The 25,259-nt window shown below is 33.8% G+C and overlaps 1 protein-coding gene across 2 annotated transcripts in view; it reads left to right on the forward strand.

Annotated features, from left to right (window-relative positions):
- The window catches only part of LOC106986992 (cadherin-10), a 194,811-nt gene that overhangs the window by 72,398 nt on the left and 97,154 nt on the right, over window positions 1–25,259 (forward strand). For both annotated transcript variants that reach the window (XM_027074738.2, XM_053201910.1), the window contains exon 2: window positions 252–607. In XM_027074738.2, the coding sequence (XP_026930539.1) occupies window positions 377–607 (231 nt within the window). In that variant the 5' untranslated portion in view covers window positions 252–376. The remainder of the gene's footprint in view (window positions 1–251; window positions 608–25,259) is intronic.

Raw genomic sequence — 25,259 nt, forward strand, 5'->3', positions numbered from 1 at the left:
AAATAAACAAAGCTTAATATGCCCCTTCCTTAAAATTTGTCTGAAAGACATTATTTATCATGATCTTTTCATAAATTGCTGACATGTTACTAGACAAGCAATATCTTCCAAAAGTAATCATTATTTTATAAAACAGCAGGAAAGTAGGTATTTTGTTTGCTACTAATCTTTATCAATTTCATATTTAAGGTAACAGGTAACATTCATAATGTTTTCAACTGACTTTTTTTTATTTGTTTTTTTGTTTGAAGCTTTTGGAAACATGTCCAAAACATTGATGAGATGTTGGAAACCAGTTGAAACACAGTAAAATTCAACTCAATAAAACAGGACTGCTTTCTCTTCATCCACGTTGGAAATTTTCAAGAAGTGAACTATGACAATATACCAAATTTTGCTACTATTTCTACTCTGGGTATGCCTGCCACATTTCTGTTCTCCAGAGATAATGTTCAGAAGGACTCCTGTACCCCAGCAAAGAATTTTAGGTGCACGTGTACCTAGGAGTGATGGCAAAATTCTGCATCGTCAAAAACGTGGGTGGATGTGGAATCAATTTTTCTTACTGGAGGAATACACAGGATCTGATTACCAATACGTGGGCAAGGTAAGTTTGCACTGAAATGGCAAATAGTTGCATTCTTTCTTTACATGTCTTAGGAAAATTTGAAGGTTATCAAGATCATCATTCTTATAAATTTTATTCTCTAAATATCCATAAAGCAATTTTTGTTTATGGAATAGAAATTATAATTTGAAAAACCACAGAATAAATAAATACAGCATGGGAAAGGTAGAAATTCACTTGATACAATTAATTCTGTCCATTTCCTCATGGATTAAAGAAGTACTAAAATTACGCTTTTAGAATTTGTAGTGAGAAATCAATGATAGTGAGAAAACTATACGTCAATCTGGCTACTTGAAATGACTAGATAGATCGATAGATACATATGCAATGGTTCCCATCGCTCTTGATTTTCACAGGGAAGAAAAGACATTTAAAAGTAGTTTAATATTCTATAGAATGAGAAAGCAAATGTCATTAAAATATGACCTAAGGCCAAAAAATAGCTTTTTTGTAAGAAAACTTATTTCAGATATGAGTGTTATTTACTTTTCTTAAGTCTCACTGTGGGCACATTTATATAAAGGAAAATACATAGAAGACAAGCAGGTAGAAGTGGTTTACTTACTGCGATATGTGGACAGAGACAAGTTTCTACTCTATTCACTTATAAAAGTGAGGAAAATTAGTTGTGGTTGGGAGTCGAATGAAAAGTAACAATGAATGCTTGTGTGAACTATCTTCTATTCATTTTGAGTGTTCTTTTTTTGGCACTATCTGAATGTAGTAGAAGTTAGTGTCTTAAGAAAGGTTTTGTGTTAATAGGCATGGTTATTATTTTTATGGACAGTATGAAAATATATCAAAGAAGAAAGAGAAACACTAGCAAGATAAAAGTAAATATAATCACATGTTAATACATCCCATGTTAACGCTATAAAGTTATGATAGATACATTACCGTGATGGAGAATTTTGCGTTAACTTAATCTTTAATAGCTTCATCCAAACAATTAAAATGTGCTAATAATTTTTAATCCTCTAAGAAAAAACTATTTTTAAAAGTTATTATGTAAAGTATTTTTTCATTGATTTTAAAACACTTTGATGTTTTTTCATGTTCCAATTATTTCAGTCATCTTTAAATGTCTGGCAATATGGCATAGATGACATTAAAGGTTAAATGTTATATCAATTAAAAGGAGAAGGAAAAGTGGGAGCAATCTGAGCAATATTACCAGAAAGCACACAGTAGCAGACTTATCACAGGTCGCATCTGATTGGGTGTCCAAGATCAGTGGGTTAAGGTACATTTTATGGTTGTTGTGATAGGCAACTTTTAGTTAATGAAAGCAACCACATGAAAATATAATAACAGAAATCTACACCAAAGAAACTATACAGTAAATAATTTCCTTTGGTTCTTCCTGAACAAAGAGCTTATTTGGGTTATTTGCCTGTGCTTTCTTTTACCTAGTCCATTTTAATAAGGATTTGATAAGTGTTGGTAAATTAAATTACCATTGCATTGTATACTCTCTCATGATAGTCAAGTGACTTCTTATGCACTTTCATTTGTTCTCTCCCAGAAGAGTGTCAACACCTTGAGATCAAGTCCTGTACTTCACACCTCACTTTGTCTTTGGCTCTTTGAATAGAGCTTAATATTTCATTGATTGAATTGACCTGAGTTGCACTGGATTGAATTCCCAGAATCATCTGGTCCTGCTCGGTTCTTTGGGGGAGGGTGGGGGGGGGGACTAGTATAGAATTTAAATCCCTATGGGTAATTAAAACTGGTAATACTTGTATATGCATCTTGATATACAAACCAAATTTTATTCTTATTTACTCTGCTTGAACAAGGCAAGTCAGAAAACTCTTTAATAAGAACAAACATAAGGAATTTATGGGATGTGTCCACTAGTTCCTTTCTATGTAATATGTGCTGAATTACTAGATCAACAGAAATTTATTAGATTCTGTAGCTATAAGCTTACTTCTAATGCCCAGAGTATCTATATTTTGGTTTATATTTCGGGACCACTTTGTAGTTTGAATCATTTATTCATGTCATGACCTGTGAAATAGCTATTTAAACATTTTCCTTTTCTATAGTATAGTACTTGCATTAATTACTTATTATTTATATTGCATTAGTTACTTATACAATTAAAAACCTTATTTAGATATAAACAGTTTTGCAGATGTCAAGAAGGTAATGTGCAATATAGAATATTTTAATACACATATACTACAATGGATATAAAACATTTTAAATTCTTAAATATTCTTTCTAAAAGTACTTACAGTAAATCTAATACATATTTATCCTTTCTTTCAGAAATTTCACTTTAAAGTAGGAATGTAACATTGATGCTTAATGATGTATCTATGTTGGTTTAGATATATTAATAATACATGTTCTAATTCCTTGACATATGGAAGATAATGATAGACACCCCATTGTAGTGGGAAATATTTGAGAAGCTCAGAATAAGAAAATGGAGAGAATTACACTGATAGGGTGAGGACAAGACTGAAAGCACATGCGTGAAGAGGGAATCTTTTTTTTTTTTTTAATACCAAACAATTGGCCAACCAAATCCTATAAAGAATGGATTGGTATATAATTTCTCAGATAAAAGCCCATTACTGATTAAGGGAAACAGAGGGAAAAACCTATTGCTTCTCATTGGGTAAAAGCTGAGGGAAGCTTAGGAAAATCATATAATTGTGGAGCCTCTGTAGCTCAGTTGGTTAAGCAACAGGCTCTTGGTTTTGGCTCAGGTCATGATCTCATGGTTTGTGGGTTCCAGCCCTGTGTCTGGCTGTGCATTGACAGTGTGGAGCCTGCTTGAGATTCTCTACTCCCTCTCTCTCTGCCCCTCCTCACTCCCACACTCTGTCTCCCTCTCAAAAATAAATAAATAAATAAATAAATAAATAAATGCACTTAAAAAAGAAGGAAAAGCATGTAATCAACGATCAGAAGACTTAGGATATAACCTTGTTTCTACTACTATTTTTCTCATAGTGGTTAAATCAACCTACTTCTCTTAGCCTTCATTCCTTCATGTATGAAATCAAACTATGATTATGTGAATGGTTTAATTTATATATTCATGTTATGTAATATATATGTTAGTTTTATCCACATTAATTTTAATATATTCATCTTACTATATATTCATTTTTAATTTAATAATATTTTGCATTATAAAGTATATGAGAATTTTAAAATCCATTTAGAAAAAAAAGAAGAAATAAACAGAGAGAAAGAAAGAGAAAAAAAGATAGATCAGTCACCAAATTGTCATTGCCACGACTGTTATTAAGAAACCAAGCCAAGAGGCACTCGGGTGGCTCAGTTGCTTGAGCGTCTGACTCTAGATTTCGACTCAGGTCATGATCCCAGAGTCGTGGGATTCAGCCCTGCATCAGTCTCCATACTGAGTTTGCTTAATATTCTCTCTCTCTCTCTCTCTCTCTCTCTCTCTCTCTGTCTCTCTCTCCCCACCCCTTCCCACCCCCATCCTGGCTCTTTCTCTCTAAAATTAAACAAACAAACAAAAAACAACGAAGCCAGCCAATAATGAACTCACTCAAAGCATTTCTTTGTTCAGCTCTTGATGATCAAAATACATTTTCCTCTAACCATTCAATCAAATACATCCTGAACCAAAATATAATTGTCATTAAGTTATTTTTTTCTTTTCAGTGAGATAATAACAAAATTTGCCTTTAAAAGTTTCCTTTATAGGATAACACCATGTCACCTCACTTTAACTTCCATAGCAAGGGGTTTATATTTGAACTTCAAGTAATCTACTTTTGTACTATGTTGCTTTCATTTTGCATCTTTCTATAGACATATTACATTTTTCCAATTTAAGATTTGAGAATCATTATAACTATAAACTATTTTTATTTAAGTATGACTTTTAATCACGGTTTCTTATTGCCTGATTCAGTCACCCTGGACAAATAATTTCAAATATCTAGGTTCCAAATATTCAAACAATATACATAATGACATTAAACTAGGTACTCTTATCTATACTACACTGTCTATTAATTAACATGAATTTAAACTACAAAAAAAAAAAACCTAGATACTCTTGAATTTACTTTAAGCAGTAACAGATACACAGTGGTCAAAGAAATACTAATTTTATTTACTACAAAAATTTTGTATTCATTTTATATAATAATTACTCTCAAGTGGGGAAGAGCATGTTAAAATTGGACTTTTAATCAAAACCAGATACTGAGAAAAACCCCTAACACCCCAAAAAATTAATAGCATATTTGGGTAATAATAACCTGATTTTGAGTGAGCATAGTAAGACAATTCACTCCAGGAAGTGAAAATATAATAATACTTTAAAAATAATTAGGGTAACTGTCTACATTTTTTGGTACAATAAAACCATCAGGTGGTGGCAGTAAAGGGGCTGCTACTGGGATCTAGTTGGCAGAATCCAAGTTTACTGCTAAAACCCGCAATGCATAGAACAGACCTCCATAAAATTTTCTAGTTCCAAACATCAAGTGTGCTAAGATCAAGAAATACTGTCCTAGTTTGCCAGTTTTTTTACATTTTCCTAAATAGCTCAATCTTTATTTTAGTTCTTTTTGGGTTCTTGCTTCTGAACCTGCTCCCATTTGTAATTTTATTTCTTCCTTCCAGAGTTGCCATTAGTATTCACTTTCTGAAACGGACTTCTCTTAAGATCTCCTCTGCTTCATGTCCTATCTTCATGAAGTCATGCATTTGGTTCCAGCCTCTTAATCATCCTTTTCTGTAGATTTATGGGCTCCACAACCCCCCTAAAAATGAAGTGTGCATTCATTCTTTCAGTAAATATCTAGAAGACCCACTACTCAGGTATTAATTAATCCTATTATGCATATAATAGAGAAAATATAATTTCTCTGCTCACAAAGTATCTGCCTTTAAGAGAAGGAGAAAATAATAAGTAAAGCTAACACGAAGTTATGGGACTCTTTTAATCTCTGAGAGAGCACAGAACCCAAAAGCCACCAACAAAAAAATAAGTGCCAACTATCCCCCTGTTTATTTCTGCAGTAATTGTAAGTAAAGTGGAAATGAAATTTTGGGATTTGCATTACATAAATCAATGTTATTAAAAGTCAAGATTGGAGAGCCAAGGTATATGCTTTTATTTTTTACTTATCTGTATTTCTTTGGAGCTCTTTTGAGGTACAATGCCTCATAAAAAGTGATCACTGTAAATTTCTAGAAGAAAGATCTTCCAAAAACTGAAAAAACATGATCCATGAAAGAATAACCTAACCTTAAACAGAATGGCAGAAATACCAACTGTGCCCACCATATTAGACCAGGTGCCTTTCACCCTTAATAATGTAGGTACAATCAAGTCAAACCTGGTAACAGGGGAGAAAGAGTAGTTCCAACTAGGATAGAGAGAGGAAGCTGTCCTGACCTCCCCACTGCAGTCTTCTGGGGGTGAACAGATCTGAGTCGAGCACGTGGAGAAAATGCTACATAAGAGTTCAGAAATTGCAAACATTTTAATGGATATTAAATATTATCTTCAGAGAGTTGGATATTTTAACGACTGTAGTAATACTGTTCTTGACACTAAAAATTCCAGGTGAATATTTCTTAAAAACAATCCAAATATGACCAAAAAAGACCTACATTAAACAAACAAACAAATGACAACAACCGAAAACCCTTTAACTGTTTAATATATAGAGATCTGATTTTAGTGGGCGGGGGCAGGCAGAGTGTTGGTATATGGTTATTTTCTATTTGAAACCTATTAATTGCAGCCACTAAAAGAATGAGGTATGAAACAAATAACACAGTAGACAATTTTAGATAGAAAAAGTCCTGGAAGAAGGTAAATGAGGATGATGTGACAGATATTGGCAGAGACTCCTTTAGGTTAGGTGGTTCTAGACCTTCCTGATGAGGGGATATTTGGACTTTTGGATGGATTAGGACATTATTTATCTGATATGCAAAGACCACAAAATAAGACAAATCTGAATTAGAGTGCTTAAGATCTTCTTATACTAATCTTCAAGCAAGAGGTAATAAAAGCATTTTTAAATAGAAGCCTGGCCTGCGGAACATTGATAATGTTTTCCAGGCAGACCACCTCTTGGTTTTTAATTCTCAAAATGCATACAATATTTATATCTTTCAATACAATGATATTTCAGCCAGAAGTTATATAGGGAAAATATGCTTGCATCCTCAAAGCTCACTATATTTTAACAAAGCAGTATTTAGGAAGGTAGTTGAGTTGCATTCCAGATGCATTTGCATTGAGGATGAAACTTCAAAAGCAGGCATAGATGATTTGAAGATATCAAAGGCTGTCAAAAAGAATGTGTATCCAAGTTTTATAACAGAGAGAAGCCATACTAATTCATATTAACCTTAGGTGATCAGGTAACACGGATTTAAGCATTTTACATATTAACATTATAGCACGTTATTCATATTATACAGATTTTACTGTACTTTGGTTACTAAATTTTAGAATTGGTTTTGAGCTTAGATGTAATGTGTGAGCATTATATTTTTTCTCATTTAACATATTAGGAAATAGGGTCCCTTTTAGCATTTTCAAGAAAAACATCAAATGGTAAATGTTGCATGTTAAAAATAAATGACATTTATTTACAAGATAAATGGAATTAAGTATGGAATGCTCATATATAAATAACAACCACAATCATCTTTTTACTTACAAGTTTTACTGGTATTAGTGATAACATGTTTTCTATAGTCTTCCATGAAGTTATTTGCATAACATACTACCAAATATCAAGATTATTCATATAGGGGCGCCTGGGTGGCTCAGTTGGTTAAGCGTCCGACTTCGGCTCAGGTCATGATCTCACAGTTGGAGGGTTTGATCCCCACATCGGGCTCTGTGCTGACAGCTCAGAGCCTGGAGCCTGCTTCAAATTCTGTGTTTCCCTCTCTCTTTCCTCCTTTCCTGCTCACACTGTCTCTCTCTCAAAAATAAACATTAAAAAAATTAAAAAAAAACAGATTATTCATAAATACGTGTGACAACTTCATTTTATAACCTTCATGAAACAACTCACACACACACACACACACACACACACACACACGCACCCCACCTAAACATATTTACCACACTCCACTGCCCATATTGTCCTTAAAGGATTTATGGAAAGTCTACCCTTTCATTCTCCCATTTTTTTCCCCTTGAGTTACTATCCCAGAGAGTCTGTGAATGTTGTCATCTTTTCTTTCCTACCACAGCCTGACTTTTGTATATTCCTGTTTCATGTTTACTAATTTATTAGCCCTTCCCCACAGAAACCTCTTCTCTTTTCCTGTTTCATCAGTTAGCCACATAGCACCTCTTAAAATCTACCTCCCTATGTCACATCCCTTGAAGTTACTTTTATTGGAATATATTTTATAAAAAAGGTAATTATGGGTTTATTTTCTAAAGGTTTTTTTTTCTGTGATTTTAGGCCAATGAATTCACAAAGACTAGTAATAGTTGGAAGTAGATAGAAGGGCATTCAAAATAATAATAGACTGATGACAATAAAAAATGATTAATTTTTTTTCTGTGCCAAATACGTTTTGGAAAACTTACCTATTATCTCAAAATATTCAAATTCAAATAAAAATTTAAAACTATAATTTAACCCATCATTTTTTCAAATATAAACTTTTTAGAAACATGATTACTTTATAATGAAGATTATGTGAAAATTGAGTAGATTTTTAACAAAAACTCGGGAGAAATCTCTATAGATGAAAAATGTATTAAATCTCACATAAATTTGCTCAGCAGAAAGTATCTCAGCGTAATTTATCAGTAACAGGTGCATGTGTAATGGTCATGAAGCATGGGAAATTATTATTATTGTATTATGAATTTCTACCAAAGCCCTCTCATTTTCTTTCTTGGAGACAATACATAATTATATATTCAATTAAATTCTGTCCCCATTGTACTGAAGAATAATGTTCTCTTCAGGAAAGAAAATGAAAAAGTGGGATGTATGTTATTGTGTTTGCTCATCAATGTTTCGCACTTGGTATATGTTCATATATTCAGATTCTCAGTTACCTTTTATGAAAGCATGAAAAGGAGTGAATACTTTAAAAATGTTCTGAAGTGAGTTCCTAAATATTCATAGTTAAATTTCTACATTTTTTAGTAAACAATATTATTTAACCTTAATATTTTATTAATATTATTATTACTATTGCCATTATTGTGATGCTAATTGGGTAACTGTCCCATGGCTTCTCATAATTGCAACTAAAAGCAAAAATAAAGAACAGTATGAACATGTAAGTTTCTATATAGATGGGCTAAATTTAGAGAAGGGAGCAGTAATTTTGTTGGAATATAGTTCTCTCCTTTGGTTCTCTCCTGAGAACCCTAATCCACAATAGGCAAAGGGTATTTTATGTAAGTTTCAGATTCCCTCTTTCAGTAAAATTCTTTCACTTCTTTAACTTCACATTTAAAACTACATTGTATGTGTTTATGGATTACATAAAACTATTAAATTTAGAATTTTAAATTCAGATGTTAACTCTCAGTCCAGTACTAAAATTATTTTATGAAGTATGAAATTTTACAAAGTAAGAGCATATACTATTATAGACCTTTTTCTGAAGGAATATTTCCTATTCTGGTGGCTGTTTAGCTTAAATTCCATCAGTGAACTTCTCAGTTCAGTATTATGTCTTCCAAATACCCAAAAACACTCCAAGACCACTGAGTTTTGCAATTTTCCTTGACACCAATTTCGCCACAAACCTACATCAAATCTAGCAACAAATTTAGTTTGTACATATGTGTTCGACTATTCTGAGTCTAGCAGAACAGAAGGATAGAGTTGTGAATCATGAGCAGACCCAGTTTCTGCATCCTTGATGTCTGAGTTTCTGAAGGGAAACAATAAATAGATAAAGCAAATATCAAGGACACGACTTTTGATTAAAAATCAAATAGCACACAGGTAGAGGCAGAGAACATCCAAGGAGAAGCAGGGTGGTGGGGTGGTGGGGAAGAAGGGCAAGACTGGCATTATTATAGAAGACAAGGGAGGGAAGAAAAACTGCAAAGAATAAGTGACTAATTTTGTTGTGTAACGCAAACTCAATCAAAAGACAGGCGTGACAATTTAAAAATCAGTGTGGACCAAGGAGAGAGTTACTGTAATCATCTGAGGCAAATGGGAGTCAGTTAGTTTTGTGTTGGGCAGTTTCTCATAGGCATATTATCAATTAGACAAAATAAGTGGAGAATGAGAGATATTTTGAACTGATGAAGAGCTAGCGATAGGATATTATGATGTGGAAAAAGAGGATGTGAATGTGCAAAAACAGATGAGCTCTCTTTCCTTATTAAAAATTGGAATTGAAAATATCTATCAAGGTGACAGTGAGCACCACACATAATCATAATCACTAAACAAAAAGAATACTGACGTTTAAATCACCAAGAGAAGTAAAACAATTAAAAAAAACAACACTTTTCTTGCCGCTAGTACGTACACGCTTCTGAAAGCAAAAAAAAAATTGATGTAAATATTATTACACATGTTTTTATGTGAGAATTAAATAAGATATAGTTTATAATAATCTGAAACACACTGATATATCCTGATAATGATAACTGTAAAATTTGATTTATCTATTATTACTTAATATTACAGTAACCTCATAAGGTATTTTTATTATTATCTCTCATTTATAATTAAGAAAAATATGTCCTTATTGTCTAAATAAGTGTTCTAAGGGCACAAATCAAGTAACTTGTAGAGCTGGAGTTCTAACCCAGAAGAGATGACTCCAGAGTATATAATAGCCAACATTGCACCTCATTACACCATTATTAATAATGATATTCTTGTTGTTAATATTCTGTATGTTACCTTACTGAAAACAATTATATTCTTATTTAAGAAGTATAATGATAGGGGCGCCTGGGTGGCTCAGTTGGTTGAGCGTCCGACGTGATCTCAAGTCAGGATCTCGCAGTTGACGAGTTCGAGCGCCATGTCAGGCTCTGTGCTGGCAGCCCAGAGCCTGGAGCCTGCTTCAGATTCTGTGTCTCCCTCTCTTTCTGCCCCTCCCTCCCTTGCTCATGCTCTGTCTCTCTCTGTCTCAAAAATAAATAAACATTAAAAAAATATAATGAGAGGTATATTAACTGTCTTTTCAGAATGATATCAATAGAAAACTAAAACTGCATGGGTAACAGGGATATTTCTATTACATCATAGAGGTGTCAAACTTATTTTGTTATGTGTTTATTATTTAATTTATATATGGAATTGATAATGCATTTACTTTGTATAAAATTTGAAGGGCAAAACAGAGTATGCAGTTAAAACTAAGACTCCCACCATGATCCTCAGGCCTTCCTAGTTCTCTTCTTAAGAAATAATTGCATTTACCAGGTGGTTTTTGGCAGTGGGTATATATTTCAAGAGACATTATAGAACTATATAACGACACATGTACGATTTGCTTTTACATAAATGGCTATGTACTTTATGCAATCTTATATAATGTCATTTTTTAACTTAAAATATAATTTGAGAACTCTCAGTTTCAGTAAATAAGGATTTATTTAAAAATTTAGTTTCCGTATAGTTTCCTGTGGATATATCATAATTTGTTTATCATTTTCCTTTTGCAAGCATTTAGTTATTAAAAATAATTTAATAATAACATGAACTGTTATTTCACACACTGCTGGCATATCTTCAAGAATAAGATGAAAGGTGGAGATGCTGAAGCAGTCTTGAGCGATTTTATACTTTAATTAGTATTGCTAAATGGTTCATCAATGGTGGATGAGAGTGCTTCTTCACCATTTTATCATATTTCTATATCATCATCATCTTTTAATTCTTCCAGTCTTATGAATGAAAACATATTTCTGTTATTTTAAGTGATGATAAGCATTTCTTCATGTGCTTATTAAAGTGTTTTCCATTTCTTTAAATGAGTGTTTATATCCTTTACCAATTTTTATACTGGCAAGATAGGTTTTTTTACCCTTAACTTCCTATTAACTGACCTTTAAGTTTTTTTTTTTTATTTTCAAATGTAATTCATACTGAAAGTTAAATAAAACATGTATATACACTTTAATGAATAAATATAAATCAATGGAAATGGAAAATTGCTAGCCTTATGAAACTTTCTCTGTGGGTATGTTAACAACATTTCTCCTTTATGAAGGTGTCGATGGGCTTCACGTTGTGTTAATAATACCTTGCTTTTCTTTATACTTTGAACTTGTATGTAGCCCTTGCTAAACAAGATACTAGAGTTTTTTAATGTTTCCAAAATCAGGTATAATTATAGTTCATATATTATTTTGTGTCTTTTTTCCTTTGTTCAAATAGGTTTATAAAATTAACCCATTTTGTAAAGGATTTCTTATATGATGGTGTTTGGATTTAGTGAGATAATATTAATAATGAATATACAATAGTGTCCCTTCCCCTAACTTTGGCTATTATTAATAATGCCCTTATGAACATCTAAATATGCATTCTGATACGTATGTATACTGAATAAGTTTAGAGTATATAATTAGGAGTAAAACTGCTGATATATATAGTGTGTGCCTAGCTTTAATTTTTCCAGAGAGTTCCATATTAGCTTCCTAAATGTTAACCAATACATATTCTCACTAGTAGTATATGAGAGTTCTGTTACTTTGGATACCCAACTTTGTTATTTAACACCCCCAGCCCCCAGTCTGGTATTTTACTTAGCATTATCCTAATTAGCAGTGAGCTTTCATTTTCGTGAAAACATTTTTCGAGTATTTTACCAATTGTTTCTTTAGGTCATTTTTTTTTTCCTATTGATTGCTTCATCTCCAAATCCATAATAGTTATGGAGCAGGTACCTGTTGTTTCACTAGTTCACCTAACTTAACAACATATCCTATGTCATGAAGCTCATGTTTTTAGTAGGAAATTCAGGAAATTAAAAAGAAACATAATAAATATATTACTATTACAATGTGTCAGAAGATGAAGAGAGCTATTAGAAAAGAAGAGATGGGGTGCCTGGGGTGCTCAGTCAGTTGAGTGTCCAACTCTTGATTTTTGGCTCAAGGCATGATCCCAGGGTCGTGGAACTAAGCCCCCAGTCAGGCTCTGTGCTAAGTGTAGAGCCTGCTTAAGATTCTCTCTCTCCTTCTGCCCCTCTCCTCCACTCTCTCTCTCACTCTCTCAAAAAAAAAAAAAAAAAAAAGGAAAAACAAGGGGAGGAATATTGGGAAATGAGACATAGTGGGTGGTGGTGGTGAGATATTTCCTCATTGATAAGGTGGTATTTGAGCAAAGGATTTGGAGGAAGTTAAAGAGGTAACTAAGCAGCTATCAGTGGAGTATATATATACATATATATATATATATATATATGTATATATATACATATGTGTATCTATATGTATATATATACATATGTGTATCTATATGTATATATATACATATGTGTATCTATATGTATATATATACATATATATATACATATATACATATATATACATATAGATACATATATACATATATATATGTGTGTGTGTGTATATATATATATATATATATATATATATGCTGAAAACTCTCCAAATCAGGAGGTTCCTTGTGAATATTCCAAGAAGAGCAAGGAAGTGAGTGTGGAAAAAAGGAATCAATAAACAGGTGGTAGAAGGGGAGGTCTGAGAGGTAACGGGTTGCCCAGATCTCATAGAGAATAGTAGGCAGAATAGTGGCCCTCAAAGATATCCACGTCCTAATTCTCAGAATTTGTGGCTGAGTTGGTTAGGCACCAACTTCGGCTCAGGTCATGATCTCACCGCAGTGGGTTCGGGCCCCCAGTTGGGCTCTGTGCTGACATTTCAGAGCCTGCAGCCTGCATCTGATTCTGTGTCTCCTGCTCTCTCTGCCCCTCCCCTGCTTGTACTCTGTCTCTCTCTCAAAGATGGATAGACATGAAAAAAAATTAAGTTTATTTATTTATTTTGAGAGAGAGAGACAGAGCATGTGAGCAGGGGAGGGGCACAGGGAGAGAGAGAGAAAACCAATCAGGCTCTGCACTGTCAGTGACTGACAGTGCAGAGCCTGATGTGGGACTCGAAACCAACCACCGAAAAACTGAAAGGTCATGACCTAAGTCAACACCCTGACGTTTACCAACTGAACCACCCAGGCGCCCCAATGAATATGTTATTTTAAATAGTAAAACACGACTGTGCAGCTGTAATGAAATAAAGGACACTGAAATTGGAAGATTAGCCTGCTTTATTCAGGTGATCCCACTGTACCCACGTGGGACAGATGCAAGAGGGCGCAAGTCAGTAAAGGGACCTAACAGTGGAACTAGGGATTAGGGTGATAAACTGTGAAGATGGAGGGAAATGCAAGCCAATGAATGCAAAGAGCCTCTGGAATCTGGAAACTGTGAGGAGGTCCCTGAAGCCTCCAGTAAGAGAGGAGCACTGCTGACACCTGGATTTTATTCTGACTTCCAGAACTATAGGACAATTAATTTGCGGGGTTTTGAGCCACTGAGTTTGTGATAATTTGTTGCAGCAGCAATAGGGAACAGTATGTAGACAGGACCTCTTAAGTAGTCTGACTTGTACTCTGAGCGAAATAAGAAGTTCTGTAGAATTTTTGGCAGAAGAGTGGCATTACATGGATTACGTTTTAAAAATCTCATTCTGGCTTCTGGCTTTAACGTCGATACAACATAAATTTCTGCAGTAGTACACATGGAGTGTTGGGGTTGTTGTGTACGACTCAGAAAATTTAGGGGCACCTGGGTGGCTCAGTTAAGCATCCAACTCTAGATTTCACCTCAGGTCATGATCTCGAGGTTCTTGAGATCCAGCTCTGTGCTGAGAGCGTGGAGCCTGCTTGGGACTCTCTCTCCTTCTTTCTCTTCCCCTCCCCCCGCTCAAGGGCACATTCTCCTTCTCCCTCTCTCGCAATAAATAAACATTAAAAAAAAAAATTTGGCCCAAGCAACTGGAAAGATGGATTTGCTTTTATTCCGGACTGTAGGATATCAAGAAATTGAGTGTTCTGAGAGAAGAGGACACAGGGCCGGGTTCAGGGGCAGACGCATATTGAAACATGTGTGAGATAGACGAGGATGTGGGGGGAGAGATGAAACACATGATAAATGAAATGGAACATAAACATTCCTTGAACTGCAGGGAACACTAAGAGCCTGGAGCGTCTTAGAATACAGGTAAAGAAAATGTTTGGAGAAGAGTGTGGATTAACTGTGCCAGACGCTGCTGGAAAGTCAAGTATGTTGGGACTTTTGAATACTAACTTTAGTTTCTCAGAGATTATAGGTGAACTTGATGCTCGACTTTCAATGATACGGTCATCCAGAACTCTTATTACAGTGATTTAAAAAGGAATGAAGAGAGAGAACTTAGAGAAAGTACATGCCAGAAACTTTAGAGAGTCTTGCTATGGAAGGGAGTAATGTATGCAGCAGTATCTGGCAGAAGAGAATGTTAGTGGGATCAAGGGGAAAAAATAAACACACCTTTTTTTACTTGTCTTTCTGCACTGAAGTAAGCTCTGATGCAATACTGAATAGATGATTTGAGAGAGAACATCTTTATTTTGCTCATGATTTTTTTAAAAAGAGTTCAACATTTTGTTATTAATTGTGAAGTTTCTTAGGGTTGTTTTAAAAATATTTTTATTATACTAAAAATGGCCTTTTCATCCTAATGTGCTCTGTTTTTAATCATAAATGAATACGAAGTGTTATCAAATATATTTATGCATCTATGGAACTGTTTATTTTCCCATTGGTATGTTAGTCTAGGGATTGACTTAAATGATTTTTCTTGTTTGAACTAAACTTGTAGAGTTGAAAAAATTCATGTTTGGTTATGATATAATAGCTTTCTATTATTGTATTCCATTTGTTCTTACTTTGTTTAAAATTGTACTGTTATGAAATCATGTGTTTTTATCCAAGATACCACCCTGTGAAATTTCTTTAGGTCTATTCCTATCATATTTAGATATCAAAATTATGATAATCACATAAAATGAAATAGAAAATGTTACCAATTCATATAACCTTAAATAATTTGTGTGTGATTGAATTATTGCTTTCATGAATGTTAGCTAAATTCACTAAAAATTCATTAAAAATACCCTAGGATGCAGCAGTTTTATTGTAAGAAAACTTGGGCTGTTGACTTATTTTCTTTAACAGTCATAAGGATACTCAGATTCTCTTTCCTTCTTAGTTTCTGTAAATTGCATTTTTTGCATCTATTAAATATTTCTTTGAAAGAAATAAAATGATAATGATAATAAAATAAAATGATAATGCAGAAAGGAGTCCCAAAAAGACTTTTTAAAATACACTATTTTATTTAATATTTATTTTATTTTTACAGAAGAGTTGCAAAGGCATAGAGAGTTTCTATTAACTCCACACCCAGTTTTCCTTATTATTAAGATTTTAAATTAGTATAATGTGTTTGTCACAAATAATGAATGGTATGTATAGATAATTATTTTTTTAATTTTTTAATGTTTTTTTTTTTAATTTTGAGAGAGAGAGAGAAGAGAGAGAGAGCAGGAGAGGCAGAGAGAGAGGGAAACACAAAATCTAAAGCAGTCTCCAAGGTCTGAACTGTCAGCACAGAGCCCAACACGGGGCTCAAACCCATGAACCGTGAGATCATGACCTGAGCCGACGTCAGATGCTTAACCCACTGAGCCACCCAGGAGCCCCTATGTTATTATTAATTACACTCTATACTTCATTAGGATTTTATTGTATCTTTCCTAATGACCATTTTCTCTTCCAGAATCCCAATAGGAGACGATCCTGCATTTAGCTGTCATATATTCTTATGCTCTTCTGACTGTGAAGGTTTCTTGTATTTCTTTTTGTTGATGACCTTGACATTTTTGAGGTGTACTAATCGGATATTTTGTAGAATGTCTGTCACTTGGACTATCCTGATATTTTTCTCAAGTGTAGATTGTGGTTATGGGCTTTGGGGATTTCGAGACCACGGAGGTAAAGTGTCATTCTCAGCATCATGTCATAGCCTGGGCACTTGCTTTCAGTATTACTTATCACTGATAATGTGAATGTTGATTTGAAATCTTCCTAAGATCTCCAGTGTAACATCACTTTCCATATTGTACTCTGGAAATGAGTCACTAAAGCATAGCCCACACTCAAGGGACAAACACTTATGTTCCAAATCCTTGAGACGTAGAATCTACAAAATTATTTGAAATTGTTCTGTGTGAGAAATGTGTCTCTTCTTTCTTGTTGTTTTATGTAATAGTTTATTTATAGTCAGACAGATATGTGGGTATTTATTTTTATGTATTTGATTACAAGCTAATGTTACTTAATTTGTTGCTTGAATTCATTCAGATTTGGCCACTGGGAGCTCTTTCAGATTGGCTCCTGTGCCCTTTGACATACCCCATCATTTTGTTTTTTGAGCACTTTTTTGTTTTCTAGTACCATAAGATATTCCAGGTTAATCTGTATTTTCTGCCCCAGCACTAAAACAAGATACTGTTCAAAGGGGACATTTCTTTAAATATGAAAACAGTGAGAAGCTTTAATCTTCCAGAGTTTAAGTCAAATAATATCATAATCCCAAAAAAGCACATGGCTCTGACAACAAAAAGAAAAAAAAAATCAATGAATTAAGAGAAATTCTGAAAGGTGAAGGAAACTCTCATGAAAATTACATGTAATACACATCAGGAACAACTCAGTAATAGAAAAGTCATCCTCACTCTAACTTGTTATTGGAGCTACTGGATAACAACATAGGGAAATTAAATTCAATTATAACTGATATAATTGAAGAAATGGAGACAACAGGTCATCACAAAGAAAAGTGAAAATTGTCCTTAGAAACAAGAGAGATAATATCTTAGAAATGAAGTTGAAAATATAAGTAAAAATATTATTGGCAGATTAATACAAAACAGATACATGTGAATGATAGCTCTATAATTTGATTGAAATGATCAGAAATCAATATTTTAAGCAATATATAATAAATTACAAGTTTTTATATTTTCAACCCAATAATTCCAGTTTGTATAATTTAGAAAGCATTAATTCTACAAAAAAATAAAAAATGTTTATAGAAATATATTTGTAAAACAACAAATGGAAAATTCAAACTCCCAGCAACAGGATAATGAATAAGCAATCAAGATTTGTTAAAACAACGTAAAGTTTGCTCGAGTCTTAACAAATATTCAGACTATGAAAGCACATGGACGTATCTTAAATTGATTCTTAGAAATGTAGCAAAAGACTGCTGTAAATTTTCAGACTGAGAATGAGAATACATTGAGGGTGAAGTTTATCTCTTTGTCTCAGGTCAGTTTGAATAACTATTAAAAATTTACTTGAAAATAGTCTCCTGTTTTACAATTATCCTTCATTCTGGTGGAGAGACTTTACTGGCAGAAGTTCAAAATGATTAATTTCGCTTCTAAGTTCTATATTGAGGTTTTCAAATTATTTACATTTAATACGATTATTGGTATCTTTCGGTTTGAGTCTATCATCCTGCTCTTTGTTTTCGATCTGTACCATCTGGTTTTGTTGCCGTTTCTCTTTTTAGACTTCCTTTTGAACAAATTGAATTTTTTCTAATTGTATATTATTACTTTTTGTTTCTGCTTATTAGCCGTAACTCTTCATTTTGTTGTCTTAGTGCAGAGGTTGGTAAACTGTGGTTGGTGGGATAAATTGAACCAAATGGTAGTCTTTTAGCTCATAACCTAATTTATGCAAGTTTTTAAGGCTATGTTTTTTTTAAAAAAAGAGAGAGAAAGAAGAGGAAAAATATGGTGTAGGTACTCTATGTGGTTTTCGAAGTTGAAACTATTTATTATCTGTCCCTTAACACACACACACAAAGTATGTTGATCTTGTGTCCATGTTTTCTTTAGGATACTAATGTAGAAAGTCCTTTTTTTGCATGGTAGTATGGGACCATAAAAATGTCTATGCAAGATGAAACCATGTAGTGTGATCTTAATAATCATTGAGGAAAATTACAACACTTCTATTACTTTAGAGTTGCTATATTTTTGTCAAAGCTTTAAAACGTTCATCTAATATTTGATATAAATTTATAGGAAATGAAAAAAAAGATAAAGCTAATATTATTGAGTATGCTCTAACTTAAAAGATTAGAAATCCTGAGAATTAAAGTGTTGTATTTCTTTATTTTAAGAAAAAGTAGCTTGAATAGTGCTTGCATTCTTGTCATCATAAACTTGATACACAGTGAACATCTTTTTTAATGCCTTGACAAGTTCTCACACTCTTTTCTCCTTGTTGTAAAATATCTTCAAGAGTTTCTTTACAAAGGGAACTAGAGGCTGGATTGTACAAGTATCACAGAATACATTACTGCTGTTCATCTCCAACATGAATTATGCCATCTTTGTCTTTTATATTCCTTGTTTCTTTAGATTTACTTACATGTTTTGCTTTCTCTTCACTATTTCTTCTTACATCTCAGACAGTCATTTAAGAATCAGTTGCCTTAATATTTATTAATATATACACTGGTGATGATATCTTCGGCTTTGTTTATCTGATAATATTTCCGGCCTTGCGTTAAAAAGTCAATTTATGTGGGTATAGAATTTGAGAATGGCAACCACTTCAGGTAACATTTCTCTGCCTCCTGCATTATTAATGAATTGTTCCTGTTGAGAAATCAGCTGACAGTCGCTTCCCCTTTGAAGATAATGAGACTATTTTTATCTGACTGCTTTCAAGTTTTTATCTTAGAGTTCTCTGGTTTATTTGCACATTTTTATTTTATTTTATTTATTTTCATATTATTTTTATTTTTTCGACAGAGAGGATACAAGTGAGCGAGGGGCAGAGAGAGAGAGAGAGAGAGAGAGAGAGAGAGGCAGGGAGAGAAAATCCCACAATGGACAGAGAGAGAGAGAAGCAGGGCAGGAATTCACCTGGAGTGGGATTGAGCTCACCCAATACCTGACTCGAGCTCACAAACCATGAGATCTTGACCTCAGCTGAAGTCAGATACTTAACCGACTGAGCCACACAGGCGCCCTACCTGCACAGTTTAATCTGGCTCAAGATATCGGTGAAGGTCAGCCTGTGGTCAGAGCCTCTCATCATCAGTTGTTTTTTCTTCACCTTTACTGTTTATGCATTGACTTTCCTTTATTCCTCAAGTTTTGCTTAAGATCATTTTTTCTTCGGTTCCATGATATGAGCATCTGCCTTTAAATGTTTAATTTTGGGTGTTAAATCTATAATTTTGGTCTTGAGTTGTATACCCAACATGGGCCACAAAACTGAAAAGTGAGTTTTCTCATATAGACATATTTTCATAGAAAAATAGCTTTGTGATCTGTTGTTCTACTCACTGGTCTAGGTTTTTATTTTCCATTATATTTTGTTGCTGAATCTTGTCTCTTTTTAAAATTTTTTTTTAATGTTTATTCATTCTTGAGAGGCAGAGAGACAGAGAATGAGTGGGGAAGGGACAGAGAGAGAGAGGGAGACACAGAATCCGAAGCAGGCTGCAGGCTCTGAGCTGTCAGCACAGAGCCCGATGCGGGGCTCAAACCATGATCTGTGAGATCATGACCTCAACCAAAGTCGGACGCTTAACCAACTGAGCCACCTAGGGGCCCTTCTTGTCTTGTATTTATTACTTTTATTAAAGTATTGTTTATATTCTCTCCAGCACTCTAAATTGTCTCAACCTAAGTTTTTCCAAGCAACTTCTCTACTGCATTTGAAAATGGTGTCTCTAAGAGTTTTAATGAGTTGCAATATATTTTTACCAGTGTATGTTGTATTTAGCCATTTGAATATATATTCCTACATAAGACTATTTGATTATTTTTGTGAAGTTAAAGTGTGTATTTCTTTTGTTGTGTGAATTTTGTCTCTGATTCTCTTCTTGGAAACAACTTCTTTTTTTCTTTTTATTTTTTCTCTTTACACCTTTTTATTCCACATCCAAGTAATTTAGCATTTAGTTTCTTCAAACAAAGCCATTCTCTTACACAATTTCCTTATTTTAATGGTTCTGTTGTGATTAACACTAATACATTACAAACATCTATTTCAGACCACATTCAGATCTTGCCAGTAGTCCCAGTAAGCCCTTTATAACAAAATGATGCACCCCACAGTTACACATTGCATTTAGTTGTCATGCTTTTTTGCTTTCCTTCTATCTTCTGATATAGTTCTCAATCTTTCTTTGACCTCATGACCTCATGACCTTGACACTTTTGGAGATGACAGGCCGGGTCCTTTGTAAAATGTCCTTCAATTTGGGTTTGTCTGATGTTTTTTCATGACTACACTTAGGCATCTTTGGCAGGAAATCTCAAGTGATGCTGCTGTCATTGTATCCTATCCTCTGGGGCAAGATTTCCATTTGGCTCATTTCCATGGGCCCATTTGGCCTATTATACTGGTGATAAGTATGATGATTGGATAAAAATGGCATCTCCACTGTAAAGTTAGTCTTGTTATTTATTCCCTTTTGTATTTTAATTTTTTTAAGACTTTATTTTTAAGAGCAATTTCAGATTCACAGCCAAATCACAGATATTTCTTATATACCTCTGCCTTCACACATGCATAGTCTCCCCATTATCAGAATGGTATATATCTTACACTTGATGAACCTATGTCAGTACATTGTAATCACCCAAAGTTCAGAGCTTACCTTATAGTTTACTCGTGACATTGTACATCCTATGGGTTTGGACAATGTGTGTAATAATATGTATCCACTCTTACAGAATCAGAAGGACTATTTCATTGCTCTAAAAATCCCCTGTACTCCACCTATTTATTTCTCCCCATTCTCTAACACTGGTAACCAAGGATCTTTGTACCATAGTGTACCTCTTCAAATGTAATATAGTTGAAATAAAACAGTATGTAGTTTTTCCAAATTGGCTTATTTTATTTAGTAATATGTATTTTAAGGTTTCTCCATGTCTTTTTATAGCTTTATAGTTCATTTTTTTTAGCACTGAATTATATTGCATTGTCTGAATGTTGCACAGTTGATTTGTCCATTCATCTATGGAGGGACATTGTGGCTTTTTCCAAGTTTTGGCGATTATAAAAAAAGCTACTGGAAATATCCTGAGTGGGTATTGGGTGGACATAAGTTCAACTTCTTTGGGTAAATACCAAGGAACACAACTGCTGGAATATCACAGGAAGAGCCTGTTGTAAGAAGCCACCAAATGGTCTTCCAAAGTGGCTCTAACATTTTGCATTCCCACCAACATGTATGAGAGTTCTTTTTGTTTCACATCCTTGGGTGTTGTCAGTGTTCTGGATTTTGGCCATTCTAATAGATGCATAGTGGTATCTCATTGCTATTTTAATTTGCATTTCCCTGATGACATATGATGTAGAGAATATTTTCATGTACTTATTTGCCATCTGTTTATCTTCTTTAGTGAGATGTCTTTTAAATTCTTTTTGGCCTTTTTTTTTAATTTAGGTTGTTTGTTTTCTTGTTGTTGAATTTTCATATTTCTCTGTATATTTTGGATATCAGGCCTTAATCAGATATGTCTATTTAATCTTCCTAATTCATTTTGCTTGCTTTTCTTGGTCAAGATTTCTCTTTTGTTTACTACATTAATAAAAAGTTCTACTCTCTTTTTGTTGCTTCCTCTGTTCCTTCCTTTTTGTTTCATTTTACTTTTCTCATTTTTCCTGAATTCTGTTTATATTTTAAATTTCTGTGTTATTGGAATATCTTCTATCAACTTTTGTGTCGAGACTTGGACTTCTGTTATAGAGAAACACATTTTCTTGTGACAGTTTTTAACAATCCATGCCTGTTATCATGCGTGTTGGGCTTATCATTTTTATGTGGCTTAAAAAAACACTATTACATTACCTGCATTACTAGTAATGCAAACACTATTGCTAGTACCTGCATGATATTTGGTAATTCCATATAAATTGTTCTTACCTTGTAAAAAATATTCATGCCTATTTCATCATAATTTTCTGATGACCTTTTTTCTGTATGTATCTTTTGTTCCTGATTTTTTTGTTTTGTTTTGTCTTTGTTCCTTATTTTTCTTATTCTAGTATAATTCTATAGATTCTGAGCTGGTCCCTTTGAACTATCACTAAATATATATATTTTTCTGGTCCAGTTATTGTTATGAAATAAATGAAGGGCAGAGGCAAGAGTGCAAGGAATTCTCTGATTATGTGAATATGATGTGAGCTAGATCCAGATGTGGTGTGAGTCAGAGGCAAGGTTTTTCTTTGTTTGTTAGATTTTACTTCTTTGCAGCCAACTCATGTTGGTGGTCAAAATGTAGATTTCTCTTCTCTTTCGCTCTCATATTAACATAACTTCCTGCAAACATGACTATTCTGTTTCATTCATTTTACCCTGTCTTGCCTGTGTCAAAACAGAGCTTCTTTACTCTTGCCATCAACCCACATAGCCATTCCTTTTTTTTGTAAATAAGAGGGTGTTGATTTTTTTTTCTTGTCATGTAATATCAAATATTTTGTCAAACTGAAGTCTACCAGTGTTTCCCTAGCTCCTCAGCTCCGGGCATCCTCTCTTGGTGTTTTTTCTCCTGCCATTTACAATTCACTGCATATCGCTAGCCTTAGGGTATCACTTGGTTTCTTCAAAGATGGGGCTGGTGTTTTGCCTTCTAGATCTCCTCAATTCCTTTATGTGTTTTGAAAAAGAAGAGGGAGACTTTCTCTACATATTGTTATTTTTTAACTGGAGTGGTAAGGCAAGTGTCAAAAACTCCATTCTGGATGTGCAGAGAAGGGTTCACTCCATTCCTCCAGCTCTACCACTTGGGTCCTTTGAAGCTCCAAATGAATTTAACTGCTGGCCCAGCCAGAGCTCTGGAATAGTAGTGATTCCTCCATAGCATCCAGACAATGGGTTTTTGTTTTGCTTTTTTGTTTTTCCTTAAGTCTGGTTTGGTAAAAATATGAATTTTTAAACCAGAAAAGTTTATATAAGTGTGAGTCTACCTTTTCCTGGATTTATTACATGTATTAGTGTCTTGTTTTCAGACTGGACATAGCAGCAGTGGTGTAGAGCCAGCACATGCCTTCCTGCAGAGCCCGTTTTTAATGTTTCAGGATGTGGACGTGCCAGGTGATGCCACTGTGATAAATTCAAATTAAGTGTCATGTAGTATTACTCAACTGAAATTGGCAGGCACTATAGACCAGGCCTCCTGACACTGAAAAGCTGGTTGTTGAAGATTTGCCAATTCACCATTACATAGAAGCATTTTTTCCCCACAAAGATATCATTAGAACTGAATGTAATAATTAATGCAATACATTAAGTATGTTTTGTGGCATATTGTAAATACTCAGTACATGTTAGTAATCTCTTCCCCTTCTTGCCTTCCTGCTACTTTACCCTCACCACTGTCTTTAGTTCTCATGGAATTTCTTAATTGCTTTATTGTTCTTATACTGATGTTGACTCAGAATTGAATAATAATGCTTTTCTGGCCTCTGACTTCATTTATTTTCCTGACACGTAATTCCTCGTATATTCCTTTCTCTGAGGCATTTTCTTTCTGCTGACCCCTGCAGGTTTTAGCATTAGCAAATCTCTTCTTAGTTTGTCTGTTTATTCTCTTGGTATAATTAAACTGTTTCTATTATTTCTTACATCTTCTCTAACTTCTTAAAATCGTTCCTTTTGTCTCTAGAATCTTCAAGGCTCATCATGAATCTCACTACTAAAATGCACTGAAGCATAAAAATTAATATATATATATGTTACATGCATATATATATGTTACATCCATATATATGTATATCCATGTTATCCATATATATATATATATATATATATATATATATATATCCAAATACCATCCATGTATGTATATACATACATCCACTACTAACTACCAAAGATGCTGATTATGATGGATGCTACATAAAGTGAAAGAGGATTGGTTCTCCCTAAAAACTCCAAATTGGATTTTTACTGATGCAAAATTCCATTTTGAGTAATACTCAATGTCTGAAAGAGGACTGAGTTAATGGACCCTGTTTCTTTTCATTCTTCACATCAAATTCTGAAAGAAACTATCCGGAGCAAGTCCTCATTAAAATGGGTACTAAGCCAACAGGACTTCCAACGAGCAGCTACTAACATACTCTTCATCTTACACGACAGTGAGCCTAGCCAGGTCATAATTTTCTTTGGAAAAAAGGAAATAATTTCAAAGCATTCACAAAAGTAAGCTTGTAAAATTGGTAGAAATTTAAATTGCCCCAAAGCACATTAAGTAAAAACTCTGAAGCACAAATACATTATGAGCAAAATTTTCTAGATTTCTCTAGACAGTTTAAAATTTTGAGATTTGATTAGATAAAATGCAAGAGCATTTAAGTAGTATAAATATTTGCAGGAGTCAGATAACAAGCCAAGTAGTATCTATTTTGAGGGTTGCATGATGTAGCCTTTTGGAATGTGTATTAGGGAGTTCCTTGGCATGAACACTTGTGAAGGGAGATGTAAGAATTAGATCTGAACAGGGCACCTTTGTGG

The sequence above is a fragment of the Acinonyx jubatus genome, chromosome A1 (assembly GCF_027475565.1).
Source record: "Acinonyx jubatus isolate Ajub_Pintada_27869175 chromosome A1, VMU_Ajub_asm_v1.0, whole genome shotgun sequence".
Lineage (NCBI taxonomy): Eukaryota > Metazoa > Chordata > Mammalia > Carnivora > Felidae > Acinonyx > Acinonyx jubatus.